At 39.9% G+C, this 20,239-nt stretch overlaps 1 protein-coding gene across 1 annotated transcript in view; it reads left to right on the forward strand.

Moving 5' to 3' along the window:
• Positions 1-20,239, forward strand: part of DGKI (diacylglycerol kinase iota) — a 109,265-nt gene that overhangs the window by 52,285 nt on the left and 36,741 nt on the right. The window contains exons 19-21 of the mRNA XM_031051320.2: positions 3,429-3,498; positions 4,978-5,018; positions 6,616-6,743. Coding sequence (XP_030907180.2) covers positions 3,429-3,498; positions 4,978-5,018; positions 6,616-6,743 — 239 coding nt within the window. The remainder of the gene's footprint in view (positions 1-3,428; positions 3,499-4,977; positions 5,019-6,615; positions 6,744-20,239) is intronic.

Genomic DNA, 20,239 nt, shown 5'->3' on the forward strand with positions numbered 1-20,239 from the left:
TTTAAGACTCATAAATGCAGTTCTCTTGTGTGATTCCTTTGCAACTCAAAACATTGAGAGTCAGCAGAATCATCAACAAGCTCTGATAAATTATGCTAGAGTTAGTTTTCATTCTGTTTTGTTTCTCTAATGAATTTACTGCTCAAAAAAAATCATTCTCATGGTCCTGAGACTTCCCAAGCTAGTTCTGCAGTTGAACTGTAATAAGTCTTGGCAGGAACATATCACAATGTATAATTTGTGACTTGAATTTGCATTTACTAGCATTATCTCTATCTTCATTTTCCTGGCATTATGTACTTCGCTAGGTCTGTGAATTTTCACTTAATTTTCCTCTTTGTATAATCTGCCCTTTTAGTATGCACCTTTGTCTTTCGATGTTTTCTTCCTTTTGCCTTTTGTATCCCCGTGCTCACCTTTCTGCAAATAGTGGGATAAATATTAAGCTACATTAAGCTTTGTGCATGTAGATATATAGACATTAGCAAACCTAGTGGATTTCAGAAAACTCATAACACTCCCACATAAACCTCAGTTGCCATACAAGTAAATCTATAACTCCATCCCACAACTCCATAAGCTCATATTAGAGAAGGACAGAGATGCATTTTAATTTTAACGCTTAAACCACTGAGATATGGATTTTTTTTTCACTTTATGGACTGCTATGTTGTCATTGTCTTCATCTCTCCTGTAGCGCAAAGAAGTTGGAAACAAAAAACTGCACAAAAACCTGAGCAAGTTTTATGGGATCAATCCATGAGTCTAAATATGGGGAAAAAAAATAGACTGTTTTATTTTTGCCAGGGTAGCTACAGACACAGATATCGTCCATCAGAAAGTAAACATGCATATGTATTTTTTTAGTATAGCAAAGTCTGTAGGTTTTTGTGATAACATTTCAAACAAGTTCTGTTGCCAGGACTATTAGCAAAACTCTAGGGCACTGAGGAAACAACAAATGAGTAGTCTGGAGTCATCTTTGCATTTCTGTCCTGGATAACCAGAAAGAAAAGGAAGTAAAGCAAGTTCCAGTCATTCTCCAAGACAGAAGCTAATAAGATGAGTCTTGCAAAAGCTGTCATGATACCAAATGAAATTAATAACATTTTGTGACAGTATCATGCCAGGCACTGATACGCATTCATCTGGCTGAGAAATGAGTGTCCATCAAAATGCTAATTATTATCAGAGCTGCTTGAAAAACAACACATAGTGCATGCAGGCACCTTGGTGACCAAGAAGCTGGGGATGGTAAGAGCTGGTACATATCTGAACAACATCAACATGAGCTCATTTTTAATCAGGTAGCTGAAAAAGTGTCAGATGCTTTTAAGTAAATCAAAAAGCAATGTCTGCCCCTTAACATATAAGGGCATTATTTGCTCTGTATTCAATTTGGAAATTATTTTACCAAGTCTGACTGAAATGACAACTTCCTTCAGCATTCTCTGAGATTTTCTCCAGCTTAAGAAAGCAAATTACTTCTTCCCCATAGTCTTACCAGTAGCCTAGGGAATTGAACTGATGAAATTCCCATTTTTCTGTTGACACATTATTTTTTTCATAACTTTTTTCTCACACATGGCTACTCAGATAAGAAGTATTTTAGAAATAAGTCAGTTCTGCAAAAAAGTAAGATTAATGTCTGAGAGGTATCTATTACTTCTAGATTTTCTTAATGTTATAAACACAAAGCAGTGTAAACAGAGGAAAATATATAGGAAACTGAACCTTTGAGAATCTATATGAATGTTCCAGATGTGTTGGTTTGATGCACTGTAAACTTTAATTTTGTGGTGTTGTTTTTTCTGCACTTTTCCTCTTGTATACAAAGAAGCCTGCTTTCTCCTTGAAACCACATACATGGTGCCAGCTGCCTGAGGGAATGATAGGGTTTGTTACTTGGAATCTCTCACTTAGGCTTCTAAAGGGTGCCTTTCTAAAGGCCTGCTGTAGCTCAGGCTGGACTGGTGGAATTCTGTGTTATGCCAGGGAGTTAAGCATTCATAGCCTCATTGTCCCTTCTGTTTGAAACCCCATTATTGCTTTAAATCTCTTTTTAGAACTCACTCTTTCAGCCAGCTTTAATTTCTAGTGCTGGACCTTCAAACCACTACTGACATAGCTGTGCAGTTCCCAATACAACAGTTGTTTGTCTTGCATAGTGCTGTCAGGAAAGGTGCTGGGCTCCTGTGTGATATTCTGAGAAGCCCCAGTGAGATATCATTGTATTCTGGCCTATTTTCACCAATCTGTGCCCATGGGCTTTCTGTATCAGCAATACATTTTTCAAAGCTACCTTTCTTCACCATTGCTTCTTTTACTTTTCTTGCCTTGTGGTTTGGTATACCACTCTGTGATCTGCTGTCTGAAGGAGGAGTAAAGTTTAAACTTGAGCCAGTTTGTGCGTGAATTCACATCATTAGCAGATGTGCAGGTTTTACTGCCTAAGATGCAAATAAGGATAGAATCTGCCTCTATACAGATCTTGGATGTGTGCCTGAGATCCATGCCATTGTGCTTAGCACTGTGCAGATCTATTTGTGTTTAAAAGTAATGTCCCAGTGGCTTTTGGAAGTTGGTTGACCATTCACTGGAAGCATGGAGCAGAGCCATGACCACTCTTTGCTTTATGAGATCCCTTTTACCTCTCCAGCTCAGTGAGAGCTGAATAAGCAAGGGGCAGCTCTTTGACTCCTTGGTGAGTACAAGTCAGGAAGAAGGTCTTTGTTCCTTCCCACTCATTTGGTTTGGTTCCTCAAGTAATGTCTGTTGGTTCTCAAGGAGCAGGTGTTCTTAGCCAGAATGGGAACACATTGATGCAGGATATCTGTTTGGCTGGTGGTGGTCCCCAGGTCTGCACTCTTTATATTCTGGGTGTAGAAGATAATGCGGTTTTTTACTTTTATGTGAATTTGGAACACACCAGAGGAAGGCAAAGTGGATAACTGCTTTAAGCTGCAGATCAGTAGAGGAGGGAAAGAGTGTAAAAAAAGTGAAGCTAGAATAAAGGAAGGTGACAGGGACACAAGAAGCAAATATGATTGTTCACAGCTGTATAATAGTGATGTGTGTGTCTTTGACTTTTTTCACCTCTCTCTGTTCCTGTGTCCCCACAGATAAGTGGGGCTGTAGTCAGCTGAGAAAGCTGGTTTTGATGCAGAGCCTTTTGGTATTTTGACCTGAAGGGAAGGGGATAGCTGAGGATGTGTCTGGAACTAACCATATCAGTTTACTCCTTTCTATATTATAGTCAAACCTTGATGTCAATGAGAAGCAAATCCAGTGGGTTTGGGTTATCTAGGTTTTGCACATTGTCCAATATCAGTAGAGCAAAATGAAAAGAAAAGCAGAGACTAGAAAATAGTCCTTTTTAGAGAAAAAAAAGTTTATTATTTTTAATATAATTTTTCTGCCCTATCCAGGACCAGGAAAGCTCTTTTCCCAGAGTACTTTCTGTTCAGAGACTCTCTCCCAGATGGTGCTTCCTAGATGGTAAGTACATCTCCCATTTCTTGTGCCTAGCATACTGCTTGCTTCTGGTGGGCACATGAAGGATAGTGCATCTGAGAGTATTACTATGGCAGAGTAACTGTGCTTGTTACACTGAGTAAGTGAAAAAGGAGCTAAGAACCCCCTTTCCTCCCCGAAAAATAAAACAGGCCCTTCATCTAACAAACAAAATGTCTGCTGTAGCTTTGTCACCCCAAGGAGACGTGTTCTGCTAAGGTTGATTAGAGGTTTAGGGTTTAGCATCTCTGCTATGATGAGCAGCACTTATTGCATGGCATTGCCTGGAGTCAGAGTGCAGCTGTTTGTGGCAATGTGCTGCTGCTGGTAAAGGCTGTGTTCTTATTTCTCCTTAAAGTACTACAGTGTTTAGGTTATAGAAATGAACCTCCCTTTTCCTGTAAGGCTGCTCTTGATGTAACTCCCTGGAGAGATGCACTTGTATTTCACCCGGACTTTGACAAAGCAGACAGCTTATCTGGGCTTTACATCAGGCTCCAGAGCACAGAAATTAGCAGCTAAAAGCATCTGCTTTTGCAAAAGCTTCAGTGTGGGGAAACTGAATTTGTTATTGTTTTAAACAAAAACAATTTCTCCTTGGCAATTTCTAATCACTCTTGTTTGTGTCTCATAAGGGAAACTGATAAAAAAAACATACTGAGAATCTGTTTGGGTTTTAGAGAAATCTGGGTGGATAGATACATTCAGGTTTTGTCTTTAGGGATTTGATATTCCCTTGCAGTGCCAAAACCTGCAATGCTACATCACTGTGCTCTTGTGTCAAAACTCCAGAGTGAATGAATCTGATTTTACCTGCCAAACTAAATGCAAAGCAGAAACAAACAAAAAAACCACATCTGATGAAGAATGCTGTAGGCGAAAAAATGCTTTTTGGTTTAGTAATGTAAATTATGTGGCAGTGATAAGATTCATATGAAGTTATTATTTAGTGAATTTTCGTGTGAGTTTTTGTGAGTAGCACACATTTTCCTTGAGTGCATTGGTAATTCAGGATGAATATCTGTGGCCATGCATTTGATATAAAAGAGCACATTATTGTTCTTTAGATGCAAAAATTGAATTAATCGTATTAGACACATTGATTTTATTATATGCTTGCTGCATTCTCATAAAAACAATGCAACATTTTCTGTCACATATTTTAATGTAATCAATTCTTCTTATAAGCCTGAAATCCATTTTATATATTTTTAAAATATCAATTTCAAGTTAATAATTTCACTGAATAATGTTTTGTTAAGCCTAGCCTTTAAATTCACCATTTAAAGTGGTAAGAACATGGACTTAATGAATTAATCAGATTATATTCTTGTGGAACCACTGTGACTTCACTAACACAAAGGTTATCTTAGTGGTAGTGATATTAGTTCAGCCCATCTTGTCCATGGAGTTCTGCTCAGGCCATTTTCTTCACTGCAGTTTTGTTGTTTCTCTGTCTTGCAGCAACTTCTGCTGACCGTTTTTACCGCATTGACAGATCTCAGGTAAATCTTTGCTCAGTTACAATTTCTATAGGGTTTTTTTAAAACTATGTCAAATGCAGCTTAAAATGAATTATCTGCTATTCCTCCTGTGCATTATAAAATGCTACTGATGTCTGAGGAAAAGTAGAGAAAAAATTCTGAGCCATTTTGCAGTTGATGTAATTCACATTGTTTCATTGAAGTTTTATATCTGCTGACAATCTGCCCTTCTATTACTACCAATCTGATGTACAGATCAGAATGTTCTACATTTGTCATCCTTATCGAATCTTACCAGGGGCATCTATGTGACACCAGAGTATTTGAGTTTATCTTTTCAGTGATGCTTTTAGTCACCAGATATCTTGATACTGTATGTGTAATGTGAAAATTAAGGTGATGTTGCAAGCTGAGGATTACAAACACAGCTGTATCAAATATTCCCAAAGAACCCCAAAACAGAGCGTAGCTCTGTTGAATTGAAACCTGTGGTATAGATCTGACAGTCTGAATATATTTTCTAAAAGACACTTTGAAAATTTTGCAGAGTTTTTGGTGTTTCTGATTTGTAGCCAGAACAGGCCAATTAGTGGCTCAGTATTAAGTGCAAACTGTTGATTTAGCACAGTGGTCATTTTAACTGGTTCCCCTGAGAACCGTGTAAGCTGTTTCTGAATCACATGAACATATGACTGTTTCCTAGCAAGAGCAGCTGCTGTTTTAGTTCAAGCAGAAGGAGCCGTGGCTTTAGTTCAGAAGTCCCAGGTTCAGTGTCTGCATGTAGCCACCATGAGATTTGTTTGCACAGTGATATAAATGCTTTGATAAAGTTGCACTTTAACATTTGGAAAACAAGGATGAAGAAGGTGCTGCTACAGGTTAAACTGGAGGATGTTACGCTGTTTGGCTTATTCTGTGTCTCTTCAATACCTGGCTTTGTACAAACGGTCATCTTTCCCTCCTACTCATTTGCCCTGTGTTTCTGTGATGGAAAAAATCAATACTGTATGATAGTCCCAGTACACAAATGATGGGAAATTTTGCCTACATAGACAAGCCTACTCACACTTGGTGTTTTTTGAAGGACAATGAGCCTTCAGTGTCACTACCAAAAAAAAAAAAGAGGAATTGAGAGAGAAAGCTTTGGTAACGGAGAGGTGGAACCAGAATATAAAAGCACTGGAAGTCATAAAAGCAGTGGAAGTCTGGGAGAATATCCCAGGACAATGAAAATTTCTGTCAGCCATCATAGGAGAACAAACATTAAGTGTTCACCCTCATTTTGCAATGCAGACTTTGGCTTTATGGGTAGGCTTCCAGGTTCCAGCTGAATGACAGAGCCGCCAAGTAGCAGCCTTTTAAGTGTTGCTGTGAGTGTGAAGTTTGCCGGTTGGGAATCTTGTTTGGCCTGAAATCACTGGATATTTATTGGTGACTGTGGTGGCATTGGTTTTAGTGCGAGTGCATGTGTGTGCACTTATATAAATACACAGACAGAGTCCCATGAATGCTCTTCAGAGATCCTAATGTGCACCCAACTTTCCTATAGCGATCTGGGTGCTCTGAGAGACCTGGAGTGATGCAAGCTCATTACTTGTTCCTTCTATCATTCCAACAGGAACATTTGCACTTTGTGACGGAAATTTCGCAGGACGAGATTTTTATTCTGGACCCAGAGATGGTAATGTCACAGCAGGTGGGGACACCACCAGGAATGCCTGATCTGGTAGTGGAGCAGGCCTCTGGGTGAGTGGTGCTGGGGTCTACCTTTCCACAGGTATATTAGGGTTGGACATGTCTTTTCTAGTCCCCTCTTCTGAAGGACTGGGAGATGTGTGAGGGCAGATCTTAGGTGGAGAGCTAACAGGATCAGGTACAGCCATGGTAATGAGAGAAGGACAGTGGAATAACATCTATTTCATTAAGCATCCTGGAGGACACAGCAGGACTAATGCACTTCGGCACCTTTTGATCTCCTCACACTCCCTGACTGTGCTCCACCATAAATCTGTATCCATTGAGTTACAAGCTCCTTCTCTGCATGGTCAGGGCTCTGATACCACTGTATAAAGCCCTGAAGCCCTTTCTACCTAAGCATTATAGTAAAAGTGTCTCTGTTTCTTCTCATCATCTGGGCAGACAAGAAACAGTCTTATTTGCCTTTAGTAAGTCTTGTACTCACAGTGAATTGAGCTCTTTTGGCTTGCTATGGGCTGAAAAATGCTGGGAGCCAGTAAGCATAAGACAGCTTCAAAATGGAGCACACAAGGTAATTTCTGAGGTGTAAATATCTCCCTTCATTCTTGCCTCCTTAGAATATCAGATCGGTGGAACCCTGCGGTCCGAAAGAGGATGCTGAGCGACAGTGGCCTTGGCAAGATTTCCCCACACTACGAGGTACCTGACAAACAGAAGGATGCCAACCAGACACATATGCTGCAGTAAGAACCCTCTGCATTTCTCTTCCTAATGATGCACTGTCACCATTACCACAGGCAACTTCTAATGGCTGCTTTAAGCTTAATGGATTGTGTGAACATGCTGAAATTATGGAAGTCATTTTGCTGCTTCTCTTTTGCTCTTCCCTTCTGTTTCTTCATATTTCTCCATTATTATATATTCTTGCTTTTTATTTTTCCTTGTGTCACCCTGCACTCTCAATAAACCTAGATCCAAGTTTCCAAAAGTAAATATGTTATTTTGGATGCCGAAGTTCCAGCTAAAGGAACCTTCATAGCAAATGGCTATGAAAAAGACCAAAGCACTCATCCTTAAGGTAGCTCTGATGCAATGTGACAAAGCAGAAGCCTCTACAATTGCTGCTTACTTTCAGAGATGTAGGCAATAGTTTTTACATAATCTTGAATCAGAAATACCATTGCTGGTGTAGCATGTCTAAACAGCGTTTTTCCTGCTGATACTTCCTACCTGTAAGAGATTTCTACCACCACAATCACGTTTGTCATGTTCAGATTTGTGTAAGAGTCTCTCTCATTCTTCTTGGCTGTTTCAGAAGTGGTTCTCAGCTTTTTGGTCTTTTTGCTTTAAGTTTTCAAAACCAGCAGTTGATCCGTAAAATCTCTATCAAGGTTTAGATGGGAGGCACTTGTCTGAACTCTATTGTTGGCTTTGAAAATTTCTAGTGTTTTGGGGTTGTTTTTTCCCCCCAGGTACATAATCTATAATTCTATCACTTCTGCTTTATGCTTCTTGTTCTACTGTATCTGAATCCCTATGGATGGGTTTTAAAATTTACTATAGAAAAATTAGAAATACTGACCATGTGGTCCTTGTTTCAGTTTGTCTTTCTGTCTTGTGTGTGTGGAAGGGGGCTGCAAGGTGCCTGCCGAGTACAGCTCCACTGCAGGTGCAGTGTGGATGGGAGACTGCGTAGCTGTTTGGCTACAGCCTAGAACTTCCCAGCAAACCGGAAACTGCTGGCAGCAGGAGGAGATGCTGTGGCAAGAAAGGGTGATCCTCATAATACTGCCAAGAGACACTCACCTAGTTGTCTCCCCTTAGCCTGAGCAATTCTGGATCAGTTCTTGTTTTTATGCTCTGTAATGTGAAGGATGGTGAGTTCAGATTCAGTTTTCCACAGACTGGAATGGCAGGGCCTGCAACTTGGAGCTGGCAAAGCTGGGAGAAAAATGGTGCTTAAACACTTTTAGGCAGTGTGGAGAGATGGTGAAAACATGTGGACTAACTTCTAATTGATAAGAGGAATGTTTTTGTTTACATCATTGCAACTGGAAATGTTTGTTTAACTGGAACAATTATTTTTGGTAGATTTATTAATTGCAAGCAAAGTCAGTAGCACTGCTCAGAGTAAATGTACTTGTCACTGCCTGCTATAACAAATTGTTTTCTTTATAGCTTCTCTAAGCTTTAATTGTTTTGCCTGAAATTTTTCATGGTAAGATTCAGTCTTTGACTGATTCTTTCTTTCTTTTAGTTAAAACTTAGACAAAAGCTCATTGTTTCTGAAGACAAGATTTGTGGGAAATGTGCTGCTTTAAATGAAAAAGAAAAAAGAAATCCAGCACTTGTATCCTGAGGCATTTTAGTGCTGCTAGTGGAATGAACTTCATTGGAATGAAGTTTTGGAGGCTTGACATTTAATAAAGTGTCACCATAATACCAGGGAGATGCCTTTGCTCTCTTGAGAAAAGTACCCCTGAGTTTGCCATGCTCATGAGGTTGTTCATGCACTTTGGAGATACCTCAGGTTCAAAAGCTTTGCTTTCAAAAGTTTCTGCCTGCACATGCTCATGGAGGTGTTATGTCCCTCTGTAGTGGGAGAAGTGATTTGAAAAAGTGAAAGGAGTAGGAGCAGAAAGAGAGTGTGTGCAGGAACCTGGGGATCAGAGTTAGGGGATGGGAGCTGACAATTAGTAGTACAGGGGGCATACGGATTCTCATCTGGTACAGGAGGACATGGATTGCAGACAGATAAGAGGTGAGTGAGATGGTAAGGGGCATGGAGGAAAGAGTCGGTGGCTGCTTCTGTCCCGAACCTGGAGGCAAGCTCTGAAGTTTAGACACTGCCTCACTTACTGTCAGGCTGTATAGTAAATGAGGCGAGGGATTGCAGCAGAAAAAGCAAGGTACTGTTACAGTTGAATGCTGCTCTGGAGGGTTGGCTTCTCCCTTCAGTTTCTCCAACAGAAGTTCTGAATGATGCAGATTTACAACAAACTTTCCACAAATGGCCAGTAACAATGGGCTCCTTATTCTATGTATGGACACTGTGAAGTAGAATGGGCTCCTGGGAAGCCATTGCAAGAAGACTTTGAAAGAGAGTGGAGGGCTGGAAAGCAAGAAACAGGCATTCTGTGTGCCTGAGGTTGTTTTATTAAAATTAGTGGGAAATTTGTGCCTTCCTTTCTTCTGACACTCTTTTGCCCAGCTGCAGAATTCAGGTAATATTGCATCCTCACCTTAGAGTGAGGGTAACTTTCATGATCGCAAGAAATTTGGATACTGTGGAGAAAGTCTGTCAGAGATGCTTAGGAGAAAATTAATCATGTTACAGTCTCTGCACAGTTTTGGTCACGTAGACCAAACAAATATTGAGGCTGTGCATTGCACATACAAAATGATATCAACTAGGTTTCTAACTGAAGCAAGAGTCTTATAGAAGAAAGTAGAAGGTGGCAATGTGGTTAAAGATTGTCAAAATGCTTGAGTGCAATAGGTCTGGAGTATGGTGCTCAGGTGACAAAAGCTGCAGCATTTCAAAGCTTCTGGTTGTTTGGCTTTGCAATCTATAAAATCTTTCTGACTTGTCACTTTAAAGAAAAACTTAGACAGTGCTGCTGCATTTTGGCAGCTGAAGTAGCTCACAGGTTCTTTAGCAATGTTTGTCCCTTCAGAAATTATTTTTCAAATAAAACTTGCAGAAAGGATTTTAGCAAAATTAAAAAAAAAAAAAAAGAATATGGCAGAGCACAGAAGAGACAATTCCTCCTGTACACAGAATTCTCAAGGATCTTTTAAGAGTCATCAGTGTCCAGTGTTTTACGTCTAGTCTGAAATACAGTACAACACTTCTATCTCAAAGTGCAATATCCTGCAGCCTGTCACTAGGGTAAGTGAGAGGGGACTTGCTGTGAGAGAAAGTGTCATCATTTGACCCACTGGGGCTGTTTTCTCAGTGGTCATTTTCCTCCAAATAGAGGTTGGAAGTGACCCTCCTCAGATGTTAGTGGCAAATTAGACCATGCTGGTCATAGTATAGCTGTAGTCTCCCTGGTGTCTCTGGAATCACTATGTATATATATACATATGTGTGTACATATATAAATAACACCTTTTAACTATTTCTGATAATGGAGGAGTGTAGCTAAAAAGACAAAGTATGCAAATAAAAATATATGATAAATTATTTCAATAAATGAAAAAGAGAAAAAATATGTTATCTAAAAATAATGATATTTGGTTTTGGTTTTGATCACAAGCTATTGGAGAAAATATTAATTTGTATGTAATGGTTTTGAAACAGGAGTCTTTCTGGAAGAAAATTACTTATGTTTTTGTTTTTAATTAAGAAAGCTTCATGTTAGTTAATTTGCAGGTGGCTTTTGATTAATGATATTTTATGTTTTACTCCATTTCTGATGGCTTTTTGGTGTGTGAATGATTTGTGGAGTGGGCACGACATGAAACAGTGTCTTGTTGCAGCAACCATGAGCTGGGGCAGATTGTAGCTTAATAGGGACATCAAATTAGTGTGAACAGTGCATATAAAAGAAAAACAATGGGAAGACAATTATTTGGACTACTAGTGCTTGATCGTGAAGAGAGCGAAGTATTCTGGTTTGATTCCACTGAAAATGCTTTTGGATTCTTCCTCTGAACATGGATTAGATCATCATGCTGGTTTATCCTACAATTAAATGGTGCCTTGAGATGGGGATGAACATTCCCTCATTGCCGGCTGTAAGCATTCATTGTTGGCCATGTATTTCTCTTCCTAGTTACATTTTTGTCACCCTATTATGCAATGAAAGCTGAGAAATTAAGTAAAATAATAACCACAGCAGCATACAAAATTGAAAGGATTGCTATACGTTGGTAAAAGTTTAACCTACATCTTTTAACTGAAGTCATTAATTTTCACATTGGGGCTGTAAGAACCACTTTTTTAGCATCTGTCCAACTGCTAGCTGCATTGTCTGGATTGAATGCATGGATTGTGAAGGGTGGGTGAAGGTTGGCCAAAATGCCATCTGGTTCTGTCAGGAAGAGGAAGAAAAAATGCCTGTAGAGACTGGAAGGTGGCTGCAGCCTTTTACACTAAATAGACATTAATTAGCTAATAATACCACCCAGCACTGCTTTATGAGGCAATAATAGCCTAGTTACTGAGAAGAAAGAAGAAAACAGCTAAATGCCAAATGTTTTAACTCAGCTACAAGAATCAGATCATTGCCCAGGAAATCAGTGCAGATGTTACAGGGTGGTTTATGCTTTGGTTTTATGTTACTTATTTATTTTTTTCTTTTTCCCAAAAGAAATATTTGTGTGGTACAAGGTGAGAAGAGCATCAGGGTTACAAATTTGCACACAGAAAGGAGGAGGAATGCTCATTTAGTGAAAGTCAAGAAAATATAAAAAGAATTTGGACACACTAGGGAGGAGCTGTTGCCTACTGGTGGTGAACCTTTAAAATATCACAGGTTGGTAGAAACTTGAAAAATCAAATGTTTCCCCAAAACACTTGCATTGGAAAACACAGTATCAGCTCTTAAATAGGCATAATAGTCTGCCCTTGTATGTTTGATAGCAAAATCTGAACTAGTTTTTTGGTTCAAATCTAGTTCAAGCTGCCTTTTTAAGATTAAGCCACAAGAGTGAAGTGTGTACATTTTAAGCAGCTATTTGTACACCTATACAAATTACTTTCCATTGTTCAAAATCCCAGACGAGGCTTCATAAGTACTGATTGCTTTCAAACAATTTTCATTTGAGTGAAGGCATAAATCACCATCTCACCTTCATGCTCCTGTGTAGTCCTTATAAGAAAATTAGAGCATAACAAAATTCATTGTCTGTTTATAGAATCATGGGATCATAGAATAGTTAGGGTTGGAAAGGACCTTAAGATCATCCAGTTCTAACCCCACTGTCATGGGCAGGGACACCTCACACTAAAGCATGCCACGCAAGGTTTCGTCCAACCTGGCCTTGAACACCACCAGGGATGGAGCATTCACCACCTTCCTGGGCAACCCATTCCAGTACCTCACCACCCTAACAGTAAAGAATTTCTTCCTTATATCCAGTCTAAACCTCTGCTGTTTAAGTTTCAACCCATTACCCCTTGTCCTATCACTAAAGTCCCTAATGAAGAGTCCCTCCCCAGCATCCGTGTAGGCCCCCTTCAGATACTGGAAGGCTGCTATGAGGTCTCCATGCAGTCTCCCTTTCTCCAGGCTGAACAGCCCCAGCTTTCTCAGCCTATCTTCATATGGGAGGTTCTCCAGTCCCCTGATCATCCTTGTGGCCCTCCTCTGGACTTGTTCTAACAGTTCCATGTCCTTTTTATGTTGAGGACACCAGAACTGCACACAGTACTGCAAGTGAGGTCTCATAGGAGCAGAGTAGAGGGGCAGGATCACCTCCTTTGATCTGCTGGTCATATTCCTTTTGATGCAGCCCAGGATACAGTTGGCTTTCTAGGCTGTGAGTACACACTGAAGCCGGCTCATGTTCATTTTCTCATTGACCAACACCCTCAAGTCCTTCTCTGCAGGGCTACCATGAATCTGTTCTGTGCCTAAACTGTAGCTGTGCCTGGGATTGCTCTGACCCAGGTGTAGGATTATGCTCAACTCTTCTTTCTCTTCTGTTGTCTTAAATACCTTCACATATAGCTTTCAAGGTATCATTCTCACTACCTTAAAGTGAAGCATGAGAAAATTTGCCTAAAGCAGCTCTCCACCTCTCACTAGGAAAGTGATATTAAAATCGAGAAGGTGTTAGCGAAATGAAAGATGTGAACTCGAAGAGGAAGAAGGGTGATGTAAAGAGAACAGAATGGTTCAGGGAAAGGTAAACACGGCTTAAATAGTGAAAGTACTTTGAAGAAAGAAAAGAAAGAAAAGAAAGAAAAGAAAGAAAAGAAGAGAAAAAGAAAGGAAAGGAAAGGAAAGGAAAGGAAAGGAAAGGAAAGGAAAGGAAAGGAAAGGAAAGGAAAGGAAAGGAAAGGAAAGGAAAGGAAAGGAAAGGAAAGGAAAGGAAAGGAAAGGAAAGGAAAGGAAAGGAAAAGGAAAGGAAAGGAAAGGAAAGGAAAGGAAAGGAAAGGAAAGGAAAGGAAAGGAAAGGAAAGGAAAGGAAAGGAAAGGAAAGGAAAGGAAAGGAAAAAGGAAAGGAAAGGAAAGGAAAGGAAAGGAAAGGAAGGAAGGAAGGAAGGAAGGAAGGAAGGAAGGAAGGAAGGAAGGAAGGAAGGAAGGAAGGAGAAATAAAATCTAACAAATAGATAAATTGTTTTAAGGGGAAGTAAATTCCCTGAGTAAGACTGAGTGGGCAAAAGTGATGCATCTCAGTGTGGGGTCTGGTCCTGTGTTTTGAAAGCTCTCGCTATAGGCAGCATGATGCAGTCACAATATGTAAAATCCTGTGCACATTCCAGGCAGAGACTACAATTTGTCTGTCGTTAGGAAATCTTTCCTTCTCTTGCTGCTTAAATCTCCTACCTTTATTTCTAGAGACTTTCTTGACAAAGGCAACTCTAGTTCCCAGGTGTGGTAAAAGAATGTGTTTCATGTACTTTATGCTCCTGTCGTGGATATTAATTCTCTCCAGATGCTTCAGGATTTTAGGCGCCTTCATTATTTTTAGAGATTTTTCAGTGAGGAATAAAGAAATAATTATTGGTTTCCTTTGGAAATGTATCTTGAGGAAATGTGCCTGTGGATCTAAAGATATAATTCTGCCCTTCTCATTCCCTTAAAAGCTTACAGTGTAACAGTGAAAGACTAGCAGAATTTTGGTATTGCTTGAATAAGTTGTCTTGAAGCTTCATTTCTTGCCATCAAGAAAACAATTTCAGCCTGACAAACTATAGGAAAGCTTTTAAAAATGGTGGAATTTGGCTGGCAAAAAGAAGTGTATTTTCTTTGTAAGATCCCCATGTTTTTACAATCGTGATTTTCCAGAAACAGTTTAAAACTCTTATTTTGTCTGTATAGTCAGTTCAGTACAAAGCTACTCAAACCCACGATATTTATTTTTACTTTGTGGTGCAATCATTGAATATGAAAACAATCTGGAGACTGTAGCACTGCAGACAGCAATACTTCCCGGTGAAATTCATACTTTTTCCATACTGGCACCAAAGAAAAACCTTGCTTTGTATTCTGTGCTGCTTTGAGACCCGTGGGATTTTAAAAGTTTCTTGAAGGACAGCTACTGCTGCTGGTATCTGTTACTATTTGGAAGCTAATTTCAGTGTCCAGCTTTTACAATTTTTCTAGAAATTTTCTTTTTCCTTCTGCAGCTGCTTGTGCAGCAAACTCAAGTGCATCTCTAGAACAGAGAACACACATGAACTTGCCAAACTTACTTCCATGAACCTGGAAGTAAGACTTTTACCTGGATAAATATTAATTCACAAGTTAAATTTGAGCCTCTCCCCTCATTGTCACTTAATCCGTGTCCACTTTCCCCAAGCAATGTCTCTAATTCTAGTGGTGTTCATTCCTGTCATAGCCAGGAGAAGGTACTCTTGGTTTAATAGACACACCTTGACTCAGTTGCAGAAAAAAAGGAGCACAGTTTAGAGAGGAAAATAATGCTAAAATCACAGGGGATGGAGAGGAATGTTGGCACCAAAATATCTGTTAAAAGACTAGCCTTCATGAGACATATCTTTGGTATATCTTAAGTGTGTCATGTACAGACTGTGAATGTGAGGTAAACACAAGAACAGATGCTCTCAACTCAGGATTCAAGAGGATTTGCATTACTTCAGCCATGATGTTACCATCTTGGGGATGATTCTGAGTATGGGAAGATCCTGTCATTTTGCTCTGATGTCTGAAGATATGGAAGCAGAACCAGAAAAAGTGTTACCACATATGGTCCCTGCTAGGTCAGGGGATGAGCCATGGCTCTATGGTGATTGCACTCACCAAGTCCTAAGGGACCTTTGCAATCAGTGAGAATCGGATGGTTCTGGAAACTGTTTAACATGAACTTTCAGCAATCCTCTGGTGTCAGTTTTAAGTGACATGAAAAACCTTATTTAACCACCTCTGCCCCTGTTAATTAGCAGAATTTTTATGTCAGTACTGCCAAAATCTCTCCTTATCTACAGATAACTGGGGTGTAGGAAAACAAATGTTCTTTCCTCCTTGAAATTTCTGCGAGTCATTAGTAATTGGTACTTAAACATTATCCTGGTAACCCATCTCACAACAATACTGAGCTTAAACACATCATCTTTTGCTTCTGCTTTTGTTAACTGTAATTGGAAAAGGAAGAAACCAGAATATGGTTTAGTTTTTCATGTGTATGGCCTTATTTGTGTATGTAATAGCAGTGCAAATAGTGTTTGTTTCCTTCCAGGATTAATTCTCCAACCTTTGCTGTTGAGGTGCTGAATTGCTAAGGGGTTTTAGCAACAGTAGGCACATCTGATGAGGTGGGTTTGTGTTTCTTCCCCTTCAATATGTGGCGGAAATAGAGTACATCCCATACTGCATCCTGTAGGATGTTTTTTTTTTCTCATCAGTACTTATTACCAAATAATTTTATTATTCAGAATGTAGCTCCCCAGAGAGGACTGGGTGGAATTTTAGTTTCCTTCTTTCCCACCCACCTGCCCCTGAGCTCTCAGAATGAGGGCTCTTGATGAATTTTGTAGCGTTTCAACACCTGATGCACAGCTGAAGAAATTCACCCTGCTGACAAATTATTTTGGCAGATACTGACATGCAAAACACTCCCACGCACCATAAGACTACAAATTGGCTTCTTTAGAGAGATCTTGCTTCTTGACTGGCATCCTGCTTTCCAAAAGGGAAATGCAAGCAGTCCAGCTCTCCTCTTCAACTTGGAGTGATTTCAAGCAAAAGAATATTCATGTGCTTGACAAAGGGACCTTCCTACCTGGATGCTGAAAAAGTCAACCACCAGCTACCTTGACAATGCTTTCTGAATAGTTCCAGTAGATAAAAGCAGGGAAAAGAGTTTTATGTGTGGAATGTAAAGGGGTTTTGTTGGTGGTTTTTCTTTTTGTTGTTGTTGTTGGAGTATGTTTAAAGGATAAAATGATGTGGACAGAATACAGATAGCTGTGTACCTTGGTTTTCTTGAAGTGGTTTACCATAACAGCTATAAATCAGCTTTCCACCCTTTGGCTGATAACCAAGGCTGATGAAGCAGTACAATTCCTTCTTTTTTCCCTTTTCTTGTTATAATTCTTTCTTTATCTTTTTTTCCCCTTTGCTTCCATCCTTGTTTGCTTACTTTAGCCCTTTGACTGAGTAGCAGAATCTGCACTGAAACGTAAAGCAGCTCTACAGCAAAGAATGCAGGGGAACGGATCAAGGCAGTCACTTCTTGTATTCTTGTTTTCCATTTGGCTAGGTAAAAGAAAATGACATTTGGTGATTCAGTCTTTAGGGCTGACTGCTTTCCTGCAAGCATCAGGCATATGGTAACTGTACCTGGACAGAGAAGGACAGAGGAGACATGGGAGCCAAGGATGCCACTATAGGATGTGAACATCCCTCTCTTCAGCTTTATGGAGTGGAAACAGCAGACCTAGGGCCCCCAGTGACATCAAAGGCACTGGAAGAGGGGCTAGCTGGGTTTACTGGCCTCATATAGGATGACTGACAGAAAGAAAATGTATTCTGGGCTTGCTTAAGCACTAGTATAAATATAGGCTAGGTATCTTTCAGCATGGCAGTCTAATAAAAGTTGTGAGAGAAATGAACCTTGTAGTTTTAGGTAGTATGTACATCTGTATTTGTGTGTACTTTTTACTTATTTGTAAGAGTTGAAGTAAGGAAAAAAACACCCAAACCATCCCAGTTCTCGCTTTCTGTGTGTTACACAGGAATAGCAAGCCTGTGTCCACATGCTCTGTCCCTTCCATAAGGAACTGCCATCTGCTCAAAGAGGAGACTGGTTCTTAATGTGCTCTCACTCAGTACCAAGCTGTCTTATCAAAGACAAAACTAACAAGCTTCAGGACATGGGTATGAAACAGTGTCCTGTACATATGTAACACACATTAGGATGCACAGCGTGTCCAAGCTTTCACACTAGGACATCTCATAATATGCATTCAGACTGTACTTATTGATACCCTGTTCATATTCCTAAATTCTTTTTAACATGCTTGGAAAGAGAATAGAGATGTAGTTTGGTAAAATAACTGCTCTAGACTATCACACAGAAGTGCTACTTTGCCTGAGTTCACATCATTAAACTCCAAGTCAAACCTTTGCTAACTTCAATTCAGATAGCTACATGTTCAGCTTTCAGCTGTGGCTGAAAACTAGAGTGTCAAAGTATCATGCAACAAAAAGCTAGAGACAAAGCATAGTGATGTGAAAATAGGTCATCTTTTGAAGTTTGTGGTTTAGTATTTTAGACCTACAAAGTTCAAGTGTTTGGATGAGGCTGGGAACAGTATTTTTGACATGAGCTTTTGATTGACTCCTTGAACTAAAAGCGAGTTTTTTCAGTAGGACTGCTTGAAAAATACATTGGTGAGCTGTTTTTACTTGGTGGATGTGTGCATCCAAGAGGTTTATTTCTTCTGGGAAATGTTGCTTGAAACAGAAAGTACACATGAATATGAGCTGGGTTTGATGTTCTTGGGCTGGGGAGAGATTCTCTTGCTCATGTAGGAACTGCTAAGGCACAGGGAGCATGTTTCCCAGGTTGTGCATCTTGACATGGCCGCTCTGCAGGGAGCTGCCATTGCTCTTCCATGTCCAGTGTGTCTCCTAGTCCTCTGGCTGCAGACTTATATGTCAGGGTATAGGAGTTACTGTCTCTTCTTAAAATGCCTGCCAAAGGATTTCTTGTGTGAGAAGACAAACTTCTGAAAGCCCAAAAGTATTCAAATGGGAAGGGAGAAAACGTGTTCCTGCTTACCTTCTGCTCCTCTGCCCTGGGAAAGGAGCACCAAACCCCACAGCTTTGCCTCAGTAGCTGAAGGAGTGTTTAGCAGTGCTGGCACAGAGGTGTGTGCAAGGGAGGGACATACATGTGGAGCGGGAGCCATGACACATAGCCTTGCTGAAGTTCCTGGCAGTGTTGATGCCCATGGGCAAGCAGGGACAGATGGACCTGGCTTAAATTATTCCAAGAGCTGAAATCAGCCAAAGATGGCTTGGAGCCAGCGTAACCCTGACTCCTAGATTCTCTTTTCTGTGCCAGGCGTCTAAAAGGGCAGCACAGAACCATACCTGAAACTCTGGTCACAAGTTTTGTTCTCCATTAATCACTTCAAAGCAAGAGCTCAGCAGTTCTGCACTGTCTAGGACTTGTGTGTTATGCACATTAACTGAAGTGATCTTTCTATTTTTTTACATTTTTTTAAAGATGGCAAGCAAGGGTTGCTCAGTGCTTAGCACTTGTGAAGGTCAGGCCACTTGTTTATGAACATAATTGCAAGATTCTACTTCTGAGGGATTCCTGTGATTCAGTCTGTCTTTCCCTAAAACCACTAAAGGCTATTTGTCAGGACTGAGTGGTTTGCTTTGTGATAACAAACACACCACTTAGGGTAGCTTCTAGATTGTTTAGAAACCCAAACTGGCCTAAGATTATTTTGATGGTACCTCAAGGTACCAAGTAATTGGGCTGCTTCCAACCCAAACTATTCTATGAGTCTGTCTAGCCTGAGGGCCAACTGGGGACGCATCTTCTGAATCAGAATGTAACTGATGTGTTTGCAGTGTGGCTGTCATGTCTTTGTGGTTACCAAAATCACTATTTTCTCTGGGTTAAATAAAAAGTTAAAGTAATAGTAAAAAGACCTCTGGGTTAATCTTTTCCTGGAAAAAATAAAACAGATCCTCTGTTGAGGAAAAAGGCCGAATAATTTATTACCTGATTGCACCCAACATTTTTTTTTTCCTTAATTCAGTGTAGAATATTAAGAAAGCTCATATACCTAACCTGTTTAGCTCCTGTTCCAGGTCTTCTTAATAAAGAGCTGTTTCAAACAGCATCCAGTGCTTGGGCATCCAGTTTGTTGTGTGACCAAAATATTACATGGTGTAGCTAGATCTTTCATTGTTTCTTTTAGGATTGCAGCCATATCAGCTACTGCCTTTCCTTTTTGCCTTTTGACCCCCTGATTTTGAGCAGTTGACAAGCAGGTCAATGGGGAGTTTGCAGATTTAGTTCAAATCTAGAAATGGAAGAACAACATTTCAAAGAAGCTTGAATCAGGCCCTCTTCAAAATGAATTCCTTATATTCCCCTGAGATATTTTGATGTCATGTGGAGATAAGAAAAAGAGAGACACAGTTTTTAAAAAAAACGAACAACAAACAACCCACAATCACCCTAAAGTGATCCTGCTGGTCATTTGGAAATACTTTCCTTTCAAGTAAATAACAAGGCAGCTTTCTTAGGTCATGTTTTGACTTAGATTCCAAGGTAGAACTATCTTTTTCAAGATGAATGTGTTAAAGCATTTCTCTCTTATCCTCCTTCTTTTTAAATCATTATTGGTATGCTTGCGTTTACAGCTGATTTTGCAAGAA

The sequence above is a fragment of the Melopsittacus undulatus genome, chromosome 5 (genome assembly GCF_012275295.1).
Source record: "Melopsittacus undulatus isolate bMelUnd1 chromosome 5, bMelUnd1.mat.Z, whole genome shotgun sequence".
NCBI classification, from domain to species: Eukaryota; Metazoa; Chordata; class Aves; order Psittaciformes; family Psittaculidae; genus Melopsittacus; species Melopsittacus undulatus.